The sequence below is a fragment of the Gopherus evgoodei genome, chromosome 3 (assembly GCF_007399415.2).
Source record: "Gopherus evgoodei ecotype Sinaloan lineage chromosome 3, rGopEvg1_v1.p, whole genome shotgun sequence".
Taxonomy (NCBI): Eukaryota; Metazoa; Chordata; order Testudines; family Testudinidae; genus Gopherus; species Gopherus evgoodei.
The window spans coordinates 184865690-184880352 of NC_044324.1; the positions used below are offsets into that span (position 1 = coordinate 184865690).

At 51.7% G+C, this 14663-nt stretch overlaps 1 protein-coding gene across 1 annotated transcript in view; it reads right to left on the reverse strand.

Annotated features, from left to right (window-relative positions):
* HAAO (3-hydroxyanthranilate 3,4-dioxygenase) overlaps positions 1–14663 on the reverse strand; it is a 74598-nt gene that overhangs the window by 42307 nt on the left and 17628 nt on the right. The window contains exons 3-4 of the mRNA XM_030557653.1: positions 9759–9842; positions 2555–2661 (exon numbers count right to left, since the gene is read on the reverse strand). Of these exons, the coding sequence (XP_030413513.1) occupies positions 2555–2661; positions 9759–9842 (191 nt within the window). The remainder of the gene's footprint in view (positions 1–2554; positions 2662–9758; positions 9843–14663) is intronic.

Consider the following 14663-nt stretch of genomic DNA (forward strand, 5'->3'; position numbering starts at 1 on the left):
ATTCCTATTTTTACCCAGGCACCCCTGGCCGACCTCACTTGAGGCCAGCCAGAAGCACTCATGGGCTGAGGATGAGGATGGCTACCAGTCCTACTGCACTGTACCATCTGCCACCGGGGAAGGGAGGGGAGAGGATGCTGCTGTTCATTGCCCCAGCACCATGTCTACCAGCAGCATGCAGTAGACATACGGTGACATTGAAAAAAGTCAAGAAACGATTTTTTCCCCTTTTCTTTCATGGGGGGGAGGGAGAGTAAATTGACGAGATATACCCTGAACCACCCCGGACAATGTGTTTGACCCTACAGGCATTGGGAGCTCAGCCAAGAATGCAAATGCTTTTCGGAGACTGCAGGGACTGTGGGGTAGCTGGAATCCTCAGTTCCCCCTCCCTTCCTCCATGAGTGTCCATTTGATTCTTTGGCTTTCTGTTACGCTTGTCACACAGCACTGTGCTGTGGACTCTGTATCATAGCCTGGAGATTTTTTTTCAAATGCTTTGGCATTTCGTCTTCTGTAATGGAGCTCTGATAGAACAGATTTTTCTCCCCATACAGCGATCAGATCCAGTATCTCCTGTACGATCCACCCGTGCTGATCAGAGCTCCACGCTGGGCAAACAGGAAATGCAATTCAAAAGTTCGTGGGGCTTTTCCTGTGTACCTGGCCAGTGCATCTGAGGTCAGATTGCTTTCCAGAGTCACAGTGGTGCACTGTGGGATACTGCCCGGAGGCTAATATCATCGATTTGCGGCCACACTAACCCTAATCCGATATGGTAATACTGATTTCAGCGCTACTCCTCTCGTTGGGGAGGAGTACAGAAACCAGTTTAAAGAGCCCTTTATATTGATATAAAGGGCCTCGTTGTGTGGACGGGTGCAGCATTAAATTGGTTTAACGCTGATAAAATCAGTATAAACGCATAGTGTAGACCAGGCCTAAGGCTCTGGGAGGGAGTTTAGGTGCAAGGAGGTGCGGGCTCTGGGAGGGAGTTTGGATGTGGGAGGGGGTGAGGGGTCGGGCTCTGGGAGAGAGTTTGGGTGGTGAGGGCTCTGGGCTGGGGCAGGGAGTTGCGGTATAGGAGGGGTGCAGAGTCGGGTTCTGGGACGGAGTTTAGGTGCAGGGGGTGCGGGCTCTGGAAGGGAGTTTGGGTGCATGGGGGGTGAGGGGTGCAGACTCTGGGGGGAGAGTTTGGGTGCCTGGTGAGGGCTTGGGGCTGGGGGCAGGAAGTTGGGGTGCAGGAGGGGTGAGAAGTCAGGCTCCCGGAGAGAGTTTAGGGGCAGAGGGATGTGGGCTCTGGGAGGGAATTAGGGTGCAGGAAGGGGTGAGAGGTGCAGGCTCTGGGAGGGAGTTTGGGTGTGTGATGAAGACTCTGGGTTGAGGTAGGGTGCAGGAGGTATGAGGGGTCACGCTGTGGGAGGGAGTTTGGGTGCAGGGTGCAGACTCTGGGCTGGGGCAGGAGGTTAGGGTACGGGAGGGGATGAGGGATATGGCGCTTATCTCGGGCGGCTCCCAAAAGCGACCCGACACCCCGCTGGCAGTGGCTCCTAGGTTGGGGGGCTGGTGGTCTCTGCACATTGCTGCTTGCAGGCACCATCCCTGCAGCTCCCATTTGCTGCAGTTCCAATGTCAGAGTAGGCGCTCGGGGCGGGGGCAGCGCATGGAGACACCTGCCCCAGGGGCCGCAGGGACATGCTGGCCACGTCTTGGAGTGGCATGCCGTGTGAGTGAGGGTGGGCAGGAAACTGCTTTAGCCCTGCTGCACTGCCGGTGATGGTGGCAGGCTCCCCTGGGCCCTTTTAAATTGCCCAGGGGTGGCAGATGGAGGGGGGAGATGCTCTGGGGGAGGCTGCCCTGGCCCTGAACTTTGGTGGAGCCGTGCCCCCATGCTTTGAATGTTCCTGTGCGCAGGCACCATGGCCCCGTACAACTCGCCACCCCTGTCAGTCTTATACAGCCAGTAACAGCAATCCCCTCTAAACTGGCCAGAGTCACTGCTATGACTTGCAATGTTAAACACTTAACAAATTCACCAGGGCTAAAAACCAAAGCTTGATCCTGTTCCCAGTGACGTCAACAGTAACACTTCTATTGATTTCTATGGGAGCGTGAGCAACACTGAAAAACACAGAGCCATTCTGAGCTACCGTTGATTTAGAGATTTTTGTCTAGTAGTTAGAGGTGTAGACATACGTTCTGTTCCTGACTCTGCCACTCCTCTACCTCTCTATCTTTTGGTTTTTAAATGAAAGTAATGATACAGTGTGCCAGTAATCTTGTATACCTTGCTTGTTTCATGGTTTTAAAGTATTCTGAGATTTTTAGATGAAAGTTAGTATGTAAGTGCAAACATATAACATATTTATATAAGACAGTTCAATGAAGAACACCATTTACTAAACTGTGTGTATGTAATAAATACATGCAATTTCCATTGGTAATTTACCAGGAAAGAAGTAGAACACAATACTGTAGTGAAACAATAACTGATTCTCATATTTTGAAGTTTAACAGATTAACTATATGTCCAAAGTAGAAAACCATATTTCACCTAAGTCCATCTGTTTCTGTGTTTAGCCTTTTCCTCTCAATCACGAGTCCCACAGTATTTGCATATCTCTGAGGAGAATGTGGTATCCTGGCAGGTAGGAGGAACATCTGCCCAGACAAAGATATTAGAAACAATAAATATAACAGTGTCATATAGGTTCATTTTCTTTTTTGCAGGCCTTTGTTCACCCTCTCGCTTATCATCTATTCCTGTTGATACGATGTTTCTTGGCAACTGAGCGCACGTTGATACCAGCATCAAACTAGATGCTGTTGCTAGCCTTCTCAGGCTGGTGTCCTGTTAATGACAGGCTTTCATTCAGCAGTGGGCACTGCCTTCTCGGATATTGAGCTGCTCTCTTGCCAGCTGTATCATTCATGGCTGTTAGACAATCAACATGAAGAACCAACCAGTCACCCTACCTGAGATCTAGGAAGTTACTATAATTTCTGACCTGTGGTAAGTGACATTAAAAGAAAGCTTGTTGTTAGCACAACAGGATTCCTAAATTAGTCCTCCATTACTATTTCTCCAACATGGCAAGTGCTTATCATTGACTGATAGGGCATGTGGTTCTCTCCAGACCCAACTGACTAATAGGAGGTACTTGATCTGAGAGAAAAAAAAAACAAACTCTGTGTGTGTCTGCTACTGCAGTCTGGAAATAAACTTGTTTTCCAGCAGCTACTTGCCAAAGTAGGCTAGTGCTGTGGTTAAAGCCTGAGACATTGTAAATAAGTGAACAAGGATTTGCCCCAATGTCCTTGGACAAAGTGTTCCCTCCTCCTCCACATTATTTCCAGTGTTGTGTCTGGCTGCCATTTTATATTCCAGTTGCTGCTTTTCATTGAAATTTTACGTGCAATACATAGTTTGTGTAGTGGTTTGGTACCTTTTAGAATGGAATTTATTATATTGAATTCAAAATATTATTATTCATTAATTGATCATTATTTTATCTTGCACTGCAGTGGAAGGTTGATTTGAAAAAGACGGTTACTCACCTTTGTAACTGTTGTTCTTCGAGATGTGTTGCTCACATCCATTCCAGTTAGGTGTGCGCCGCGCGTGCACGTTCGTCGGAAACTTTTTACCCTAGCAACTCCAGTGGGCCGGCAGGTCGCCCCCTGGAGTGGCGCTGCCATGGCGCCCAATATATAACCCTGCCGGCCCGCCCGCTCCTCAGTTCCTTCTTGCCGGCTACTCCGACAGTGGGGAAGGAGGGCGGGTGTGGAATGGATGTGAGCAACACATCTCGAAGAACAACAGTTACAAAGGTGAGTAACCGTCTTTTCTTCTTCGAGTGATTGCTCACATCCATTCCAGTTAGGTGAATCCCAAGCCATACCTAGGCGGTGGGGTCGGAGTGAGAAGTAGCGGCATGGAGCACTGCAGATCCGAAGGCCGCATCCTCTCTTGACTGCTGGACCAGGGCGTAGTGGGAAGCAAAGGTGTGGACCGATGACCAGGTCGCTGCCCGACAGATTTCCTGGATGGGCACACGGGCGAGGAAAGCCAGCGACGACGCCTGAGCCCTGGTAGAATGCGCAGTCACACGGCCCGTAGGGACATGGGCCAAGTCATAACAGGTCCTGATGCAGGACGTCACCCAAGAGGATAACCTCTGGGAGGAGATAGGAAGCCCTTTCATGCGGTCCGCTACCGCCACGAAAAGCTGGGGGGATTTGCGGAAGGGCTTAGTCCTCTCCACGTAGAACGCGAGAGCCCTACGGACATCAAGCGAGTGGAGCTGCTGCTCCCTGGAGGTTTCGGGAAAAAAACCGGAAGGAATATCTCTTGGCTGATGTGGAAGGACGAGACTACCTTGGGAAGAAAGGCAGGGTGTGGTCTCAGCTGCACCTTATCTTTGTGGAAGACTGTATACGGGGGGCCTACCACAAGAGCCCGGAGTTCCGACACCCGCCTAGCTGAGGTGATAGCTACTAGAAAGGCAGTCTTCCAAGAGAGGAAAAGCAGGGAGCAAGTGGCTAACGGTTCAAAGGGGGGTCCCCTGAGCCGGGACAACACCAGGTTAAGATCCCAGGTTGGAGCAGGGGGACGGACGTTAGGGTATAAACGTTCCAGCCCCTTAAGGAATCTAGACACCGTCGGGTGAGAAAAAACAGAGCGACCATCCGCACCCAGGTGAAAGGTGGAGATAGCTGCCAGGTGGACTCGCAACGACGATATAGCCAGACCTTGCTGTTTGAGGGACCAAACGTAGTCTAAGATGTCGGCCACCGACACTTCCATAGGGTGGAGATTTCTCTCCACGCACCAACAGGAGAAACGCTTCCACTTGGCCGAATATGTCGCTCTCGTGGAAGGCTTCCTGCTGCCCAAAAGCACCTTCCTCACCGGTGAGGAGCAGCGCAGCTCAGAACCAGTCAGCCACGCAGGAGCCACGCCGCTAGGTGCAGCGACTGCAGGTCCGGGTGACAGAGGGTCCTGTGCTCCTGGGTAATCAGGTCCGGGTGAAGGGGCAGGGGAACTGGGTCGGCTATGGTCAGGTCCAGCAGCATGGGGTACCAGTGCTGCATGGGCCATGCCGGGGCTACCATGATCACGTGAGCCCTGTCCCTGCGCACCTTCAGAAGGACCCTGTGGACCAGAGGGAACGGGGGAAACGCATAGTACAGGTGGGTCGACCACTGAATAAGGAAGGCATCCGCTATCGACCCGGGCTCCCTGCCCTGAAAGGAGCAGAACGCTTGGCACTTCCTGTTCCCCCTGGACGCGAAGAGGTCCACCCGGGGATAACCCCACCTCCGGAAGATGGAGAGGGCGACGTCCGGGCGAAGGGACCACTCGTGCGACAGGAAGGATCTGCTCAATCGATCCACCAGCGTGTTCCGTACTCCGTGGAGGAAGGAAGCCGTGAGGTGAATGGAGTGGGCTACACAAAAGTCCCAGAGTCGCATCGCCTCGTGACACAGGGGGGAGGATCTGGTGCTGCCTTGCTTGTTGATATAATACATGGTCGTCGTGTTGTCGGTGAACACTGCGACAAAACGACCCTGAAGCTGATGGCAGAACGTTTGACAAGCAAGGCGGACCGCTCGCAACTCCCGCATGTTGATGTGCAACCCCGCCTCCTCCTGGGACCACAGGCCCTGCGTTCTCAGGGTCCCTAGGTGGGCCCCCCAGCCTAGATCTGAGGCATCCGTTGTCAGGGACACCGAGGGCTGAGGTGGGTGAAAAGGGAGTCTTGCACATAGCACGGACTGGTCTAGCCACCAGCCGAGAGAATCTAACACCCTTTGGGGGATTGTGATTAGCATGTCTAGCGGCTGCCTTGCCGGCCTGTAATGATCGATGAGCCACAACTGGAGGGGCCTCATGCGGAGCCGAGCGTAACCGGTCACAAAGGTGCAAGCCGCCATGTGGCCTAACAGGGCTAGACATGTCCGCACTGATGTCAAGGGGGCTGTCCGCAGTCGTTGAACGATCGCCGACAAGGCCTGGAACCTCTGCAATGGCAGTAAGGCCCTGGCCACAGTGGCGTCCAGCACGGCCCCGATGAATTCCACCCTCTGCGTGGGAATCAGGGTGGACTTGTCCGTGTTTATCAAGAGGCCCAAAGTGGTGAACATGCCGGTGATCACATGGACGTGGCTGCGGACTTGTTGTTCCGACGTGCCCTGAATCAACCAATCGTCCAGATAAGGAAACACGTGGATACGATTGCGCCGAAGATGCGCCACAACCACTGCCATGCATTTTGTAAACACCCTCGGGGCCGTGGACAGGCCAAATGGGAGGACTGCAAATTGGTAATGAAGGAGGCCCACCACGAAGCGAAGGAAACGTCTGTGGTGTGGCCAAATGGCAATGTGAAAATACGCGTCCTGCATGTCGAGGGCGGCGTACCAGTCTCCCGGATCAAGGGATGGGATAATGGTCCCCAGGGATACCATGCGGAACTTCAACTTCACCAGGTATTTGTTGAGCTCTCGCAGGTTGAGGATAGGCCTGAGGCCTCCCTTGGCCTTGGGGATCAGAAAGTAGCGGGAATAAAACCCCTTGCCTTTCTCGTTTTCCGGAACCGCCTCTATAGCTCCTTTGCTGAGGAGCGTCTGCACCTCCTGCCGAAGGAATTGCTCGTGAGAGGGGTCCCTGAAGAGGGACGAGGAAGGGGGGCAGGAAGGAGGAAATGATACAAACTGCAGGCGGTATCCCGTCTGCACCGTGCGTAAGACCCAGCGGTCCGATGTTATTTGGGACCACGCCGGGAGGAAAAACGAAAGGCGGTTGGAAAACGGGGGGAAGGATCCATGGGGGAAACTGTTACTGCGCCCTCGAGCGCACCTTCAAAATGAAGGCTTGGGTCCAGGCGGGGGCTTAGAGGAGCCTTGGTTCTGCCCTCCTTGGTTCCCCGAATGCCTGCGCCTTCCATTCCTGCCGCGGCGCCTGTAAAGGTCCTGCCGCTGGCGGAACTGGGAATACGGCCTGCGCTGCTGTTGTTGCTGTGGCCGGAAGGGTCTGCGTTGCGTTACCGGTGTGTGCATCCCGAGGGACCGCATAATGACCCGATTATCTTTCAGACTCTTGAGTCTGGGGTCTGTCTTTTCAGAAAACAGGCCCTGGCCTTCAAAAGGGAGGTCCTGGATGGTATGCTGAAGCTCCGGCGGAAGGCCAGAAACCTGCAGCCAGGAGATGCGACGCATCGTTACTCCCGACGCGAGGGTACGGGCAGCCGAGTCTGCAGCGTCCAAAGAAGCTTGCAAGGACGTGCGTGCAACCTTCTTGCCTTCATCCAAGATGGCTGCAAATTCCTGGCGAGCGTCTTGCGGCAGCAGCTCCTTGAATTTGTCTGCTGCCACCCAGGAGTTGAAGGCGTATCTGCTCAGTAGGGCTTGCTGGTTCGAAACCCTGAACTGCAGCGCCCCAGCCGAGTATACCTTATGGCCGAGGAGGTCCATTCGCCTGTCCTCTCTGGATTTGGGGGCTGGAGCCTCCTGCCCATGACGCTCTCTGTCATTCACCGATTGAACCACCAGGGAACCCGGCGTCGGGTGTACATGGAGGTACTCATAGCCTTTAGAAGGGGCCATGTACTTCCTCTCGACGCCCTTCGCAGTAAGGGGGATGGAGGCCGGAGACTGCCAGATGGTGTTGGCGTTGCCTGGATGGTTCTTACGAAGGGCAGGGCGACCCTGGTGAGAGCATCTGCTGAGAGGATGGTGACGATCGGATCCTCTATTTCCGAGACCTCCTCGGCTTGCAGACTCAGATTCTGGGCTACTCGCCGGAGGAGGTCTTGGTGCGCTCTGAGATCCAGCGGGGGGGGGCTGTTGGAGGAGGTACCAGCCACCTCTTCATCAGGGGAGGAGGATGAGGAGACCCCCGGCAAGAGAGTGTCTAATGGAGGGTCTCCCTCGGCCCTCGCCTCTGCCTCAGGAGCCAGAGCGGAGTCTTGTTGCTTGGACCCTTCCTTCCCATCCGGGGAGGGAGGGGGGCGAGACAATGAGGCTTCCGGCACCCTGCGCTCCGCCGTTGCAGGCCTAGCAGGGAGCTGTTGGGGCCCCTGGGCTTGATGGTATGCCCAGGGTGTCCAGAACCCCCATTGCTGCGGGCCTTGGTCTTGTTGTGGCGGATCGCTAAATAGTGCCGCCTGCCGGTCGGTGCCCAGCGCATACCCGCTGTCCGTTTGGGAAGAGACCGACGGCTGTCTAGAAGGCCACGGCGGAGCTGACCCTGGTTGGTAAGGGTCTGCACAGGTCGGCATGGACGAATGTCTCGGTGCCGGGGACCGGTGCCGGGAGTCAAAACGGTGCCGGGATCGGGACCGGGACCGGGTTCTATCACGGTGCCGGGATCTAGACCGGTACCGGTCGCCGCTTCGGTGCCGGGATCGGGACTGGGACCTGCCACCAGCTCAGTGCCGGGAGGTCGACCGGGACCGGGACCTGCCACCAGCTCGGTGCCGGGAGGTCGACCGAGACCGGGACCTGCCACCAACTCGGTGCCGGGAGGTCGACCGGTGCAGCGAGTAACGTCGGGACTGGCTCCTGGAGTCGCGGTGCCGGTATCGGCGGCTGGAGTCCGACTGCGACCGTCTTGAGGCCGACTGGCGCCGCGAGTGCGACCGGTACCGCCGAGGGGAGCGGTGCCGGGACTGCGAGCGGCGGCTGGAGCGACCGTGGCTTCGGGACCTCGATCGTGAGCGTGAGTCCCGAGACGGTGTCGACATCATGGGCTTGCCTCGGGACACGACCCGCACCGGAGGTACCGGGGGTGGCTGCTGAGTGGACTCAGTCAGTGCTATGAGGTCCCGAGCCGAGGCGAAGGTCTCCGGCGTGGATGGGACCAATATCTCAACCCCAGATCTCATGGGGGAGCTTGGCGGCACCGGACTCGACGGACCCGCCGGGCCCGGAGTCGACGGTGCCGGCGGCGCCGCGGCCGGTGTTGAGGCCGGGCGCTCCAGTCGGGTCTGCCTGGCCGGAGTAGTAGACTTCGACGGCCTCGGTTCTGTCCCCGGTGCCGGAGAAGGTCGGTGCTGGGGGGTCTTTCCGGTGCCGGTGCGATCCGGTGCCGGCGCCGAGATCACGGCCTGCGAAGCCGCCGGGTCAAGTGCCGCCTCCATAAGGAGAGTTCGGAGTCTTTGATCCCTCTCCTTCTTTGTTCTTGGCTTAAAAGCCTTGCAGATGCGGCACTTGTCCGATCTGTGCGATTCCGCCAGGCACTTCAGGCGCGCGTCGTGGGGGTCGCTGGTGGGCATAGGCTTCTTGCAGGCCGCACACTGCTTGAAGCCCGACGAACCAGGCATGAGCCCGGTGCCGGGTGCCGTGAAGGGCTAAGCCCCCGGCGAAGAACTATTTACAACCTATTAACTTAAGTACTACTATCTACACTCAACAATCTAATTAACAGTACGAGAGATAATCGAGAGATAACAAGGAGAGCTAGGGATGTGGAGGACAGCTAAGCCGCGCTCCACAGTTCCAACGACCGACACGGCGGTAAGAAGGAACTGAGGAGCGGGCGGGCCGGCAGGGTTATATATTGGGCGCCATGGCGGCGCCACTCCAGGGGGCGACCTGCCGGCCCACTGGAGTTGCTAGGGTCAAAAGTTTCCGACGAACGTGCACGCGCGGCGCGCACCTAACTGGAATGGATGTGAGCAATCACTCGAAGAAGAATACTTGTTATGACAGTCATTTAACACATGCAAAAATGACAAGAACAAACCCCAGTTTACCTCCCCTTCTCTAATGTGGATATCTCTGTGGTTTCCATTTTCAATGATCTTCAAGCACATGTCTCCTTCCACCTGGTAAAATAACTGTGTAGAAAAAATGACATTAAAGCATGTGAGTTTGCTAAGGAGGCTCTACCTGCAATCCTTTGATCCCTAAGCCCTTAAGGATCTCTTCACAAGGGGGCGGGGCTAACTCAGGGAGGACAGAGGTTTAAAAAGCAACCAGAGGAAGTAGCAATCAGGGGAATTTTGTGAGAGAGTGTAGAGAGGGAGGAGCATGAGAGCCAGAAACACTTAACAAATAAACTCCTTACTTACATCAGTAGCCCTCCCCCACCCAAAACAAAGAACAAACAAATAATCCCCACCTTTAAAGAGTACAAATATTGCAGGCAGAATTCCATTAGCAGGGTGGGGAGTTATGCAGTTTAATGCACCGAATGCAGAATGTATGATTACCTGCCTTGTGGAGGGGAGGGATATGTGTGTGCATTTGATGCAAGTAACTCATGCCCCTCAGAGACTGAGTACAGTCTCCGGAGGACAGAGTGGCTGAACTAGAGGAGCTAAGAGAGGCACAGAGGTATATAGCTGAGACTATCAGGCATTACAGAAATCTGGTGAAAAGGACATGGTTATACTAGGGTACAAAATATATAGCAATGACAGAGTAGGTTGTGCTGGTGGAGGGAGTGGCATTATATGTGAAGGACAGGGCATAGAGTCAAATGTAGTAAACATTGTAAATGAATCAAACTGTACCTAGAATATGTATGGATAGAAATTCCATGCTTGAATAAGAGTATAGCTGACCACCTAAGCATGATGGTGATGGTGATTGTGAAATGTTCAGAGAGGATAGTGAGAGGAAAAACAGAAAACCGAATAATATAAGGAGATTTCAACTATCCCCATATTGACTGGGTACATGTCATCTCAGAGATTCAGAGATTAAATTTCTAGACACTATTAATGACTGCTTCCTGGAGCAGCTAGTCAGAGAACCCACTACGGGAGAGGCAGTTCTTGATTTAGTCCTATGTGGAGCACAGGATCTAAGAGGTGAATATAGCTGAACCTCTCAGTAATACTGACTATAATGTAATTAAACTGAACAGCCTTGTAAGGGAAAAAATGCCAAAGAAACCAACCACAGTAGCATTTAATTTCAAAAAGGGCAACTACACAAAAATTAGGATGATAGTTAAATGGAAATTAAAAGAAACAGTCACAAGAGTGAAATGCCTGCAAGCCACATGGAAACTATTTAAATACACCATAATAGAGGCTCAAACTAAGCATACACCCCAAATTAAAAAACAGTAAGAGAACCAAAAAAAAATGCTACCATGGCTAAACAGAGTAAAAGAGGTGGTTAGAGGCAAAAGGACATTCTTTCAAAATTGGAAGTCAAATCCTTCTGAGAAAAATAGAAAACAGCATAAACTCTGGCAAGTCAATTGAAAAGTATAAAGAGGTGGCCCAAATAGAGAATTGAAGAGCAACTAGGAAAAGATACAATAACAAACAGCAATTTTTTTCAGTACATCAGAAGTAGGACGCCTGCCAAACAATCAGTGGGGCCACCGGATAATCAAGGTGCCAAAGGAACACTCAAGGAATACCAGGCCATTGCAGAGAAGCTAAATGAATTCTTTGCATCGGTCTTCACTGCAGAGGATGTGAGGGAAGATTCCCACACCTGAGCCATTCTTTTTAGGTGACAAATCTGGGGAACTGTCCCAGATTGAGGTGTCACTAGAGGAGGTTTTTGGAACAAACTGATACAATTAAACAGTAATAAGTCACCAGGACCAGATGGTGTCCTGAAGGAACTCAAATGCGAAATTGCAGAACTAATAACTATGGTATGCAAAGTCTCATTTTAAGTCAGCCTCTGTACAAGATGGCATTGAAAAAGGCATTCCTTGCAATTACATGCTAGTAATCCTAACTTCAATACTGGGAAATTGGTTGAACTATGGTAAAGTACAGAATTATCAGACGCATAGACGAACATGATATGTTGGGGAAGAGTCAGCACGTTTTTTGTAAAGGGAAGTCATGCCTCGTCAAGCTATTAGAATTCTTTGAGGGTGTCTAGTTGAAATAGTGTACAGTAACTCCTCACTTAACATTGAAAAATGCAACTTTATGTGAAATGATGTAAAACGAATCCAACTTTCCCATCAGATTTAATGTAAATGCAGGGGGTTAGATTCCAAGGATATTTTGAGGGGGCAGACAAAAGGCATTATACTGTATAGTACTGTACTGTACTGTGGTTGGGAAGTGCCCCTGGCTTACCTCACACAGGCACAGCCCACTACAGGCAAGGATGCTGGTTAGCAGCTTGTGCAGCAGCAATGGCAGCTTCCCCAGAGAAGAACAGGCTCTGACTTTGCCAGGGGATGCCCTAGGCCCACCTCTTCCTGTCCCCACTCCACTCCAGGCCCACCTCTTCCCACCCCCACTCCACCTCCTCTCCGGAGCACGCCATGTCTCCCATCTGCCCCCTCGGCGCTTAGACTTTCTGGGAGGGAAGGGGAGGAGTGGGGAAGTGTCGCATCTCTCCCTCCCTCCCAGAAAGTCCTAAGCGCCACCAAACAGTTTGGTGGTGGGGGAAGCGCTGGGAGGGCGGGGGAGGAGGTGGAGAAGAGGAACTTGTGCAATGCTCCCTTTTTCACAGAATCTTACAAGCAGTAGACAGAGCAGGCAGCCAAACGACATTATAAGGGAGCATTGCACAACTTTAAACGAGCATGTTCCCTAATGGAGCAGCAACATAACTTTGAAACAACATTAAGCAGGAGGATGTTAAGTGAAGAGTTACTGTACTTGGACTTTCAGAAAGCCTTTGAGAAGATCTTGCATCAAAGGCTCCTAAGCAAAATAAGCAGTCATGGGATAAGAGGAAAGGTCCTCTCATGGATCAGTAACTGATTAAAAGATTAAAAGTTGAACTGTATGACAGGAGATGGATCACTCGATAATTGCCCTGTTCTGTTCATTCCTGCTGAAACATCTGTTACTGGCCACTGTTGAAAGAGAGGATAGTGGGCTAGATGGACTATTGCTCTGAACCAGTAAGACCATGTTTATGTATCAGTAGATTCAATATAGCCACTTCAACTACCGTATACATAGACATAAGATCCAATAAAATTACTCTTTGACTGTAACTTTACAGCACCAGATTTTCATTCAACCCAATGGGAGTTAGGCACCTAACCTGCTTAGTGCTCTTGAAAATGCCACTGATGCCCAGCTGCATCTTTAGGCATCTAAATTCCTTTGAAAATCATGGGACTTCGTGTATGCCTGGAGATAACCCTTTGCATGATTGTGGCCATATTTGGTGTCTCGTGCATATCAGTTTAGGAGTGAGTGACACTCTACTTGTTCTCCACTAGTACTATTGTATTTGACTTCTCATTATGCCATATTTCAGTTCAACTGAAACACGCTTCCCTTTTAAATTTAAAATCTTTTTCAACTAGTCAGTGAAATTAAATGCTAGATTTTCAGATGCCCTCAAGATAGCCTTCAACTATTCATGCCCACTCTTTCAGGACTCTCAAGACTGATCTTTTACAAATGCTTGTTTGAGCTTTCTAAAATGGGAGCAAAACCCCACTTGTACACTAATGTACTTAATTTCTGTCACTGCTACTGCACCCGTTGCACCTCTTCCCACTGTGTATGTGAAAGAACTGGCCATTGCATTAGGGTAGCTGCAGCTCTAACAGACCCAGCCCCCTCCTCCAGTGGCCCTCCAACAGCCATCCCCCCCACCCCTTTATGACTGTAAGGTAAGGTACTATCTGCCTGGAGCTCTGGACTCTGCAATGTACTAGAGTCACGTCTGTTCTAGAGACAATGAAACTACAAATCTGTTCTTCTGTTAGCAGGGCTCTGTGTGGCCTGGATTAGGGGCACAATTTCCTTCATTCTATGTAAACCAGAGCAAAAATAAAGAAACTTTTACTTCTTTCACTGTGCTGCCCACCCACTGACTTAACCAACAGTCCCTCCCCATCACTATAACTGATTCTATATGGCTTACCAATCTGGTTTGTGAGTCCTGGAGCAAATGTATCTAAGTGGATCCAATTGCTGGTGCTGTTAATTTTACTGATAATACCTGTGGCATGGTTAAGGCCCAGTTAAAAATCATGGCTATTATGGAGCTAACTTTCTTTGCAGTGTTTTGGTATTTCTATTCCCAATCCTGGCAAAAATCAGAATGTGTGTGAACATTCAGAACAAAACAAAACCAAAAAACAACAACTTTGTTCTTATTCCAGAAAATAGTCTTACTTGATTTTTCCTGTTCTTATCTGATTCCAAACCAGTTCACATGTTTCTAAAATGGAATGGTAAGGGAGGAGATCTGCTTTTATAATGTGTGTACTGAAAAACAGCCCCTCCCCCCCGCTCACTTCATGTCAGGGGGTATCAATATAGACAGAGGTGCCAGAACTGGAGGCGGGGCAGAAGCCATGCTTCCGCCCCATTTTTACATACAGTAAGAGCGAGCAACAAGGTGAGGGAGGTGGAAAGGAGTAGGGGAGGGGGCGGTGTCACGGGAGAAGAGGCAGCACGGGATCAGGACCTTGGGGGAAGGGTAGTGTATGTGGGGCAAAGTCACGGTTTGGGTGCCTGTGGGGCCCCCCCCACACTTTTAGAGACTTTCTGCCACTCCTAAATGTGGATAAATTATAGCACTGACATCACAGGCAGCACATAATGGAGCCAATTTGGGACCCCCTGAAAAATCTTCCCATGCCATAGCCCTGGCATGAGGAGATCTTGCTCCCTGCTGTGGAGCTTTTCCAACCTCAGGGTCACAGAGGAGGGCAGAGGGGGGCCTCAGGGGAGAAGAGGCAGAATGGGGAACAGGGC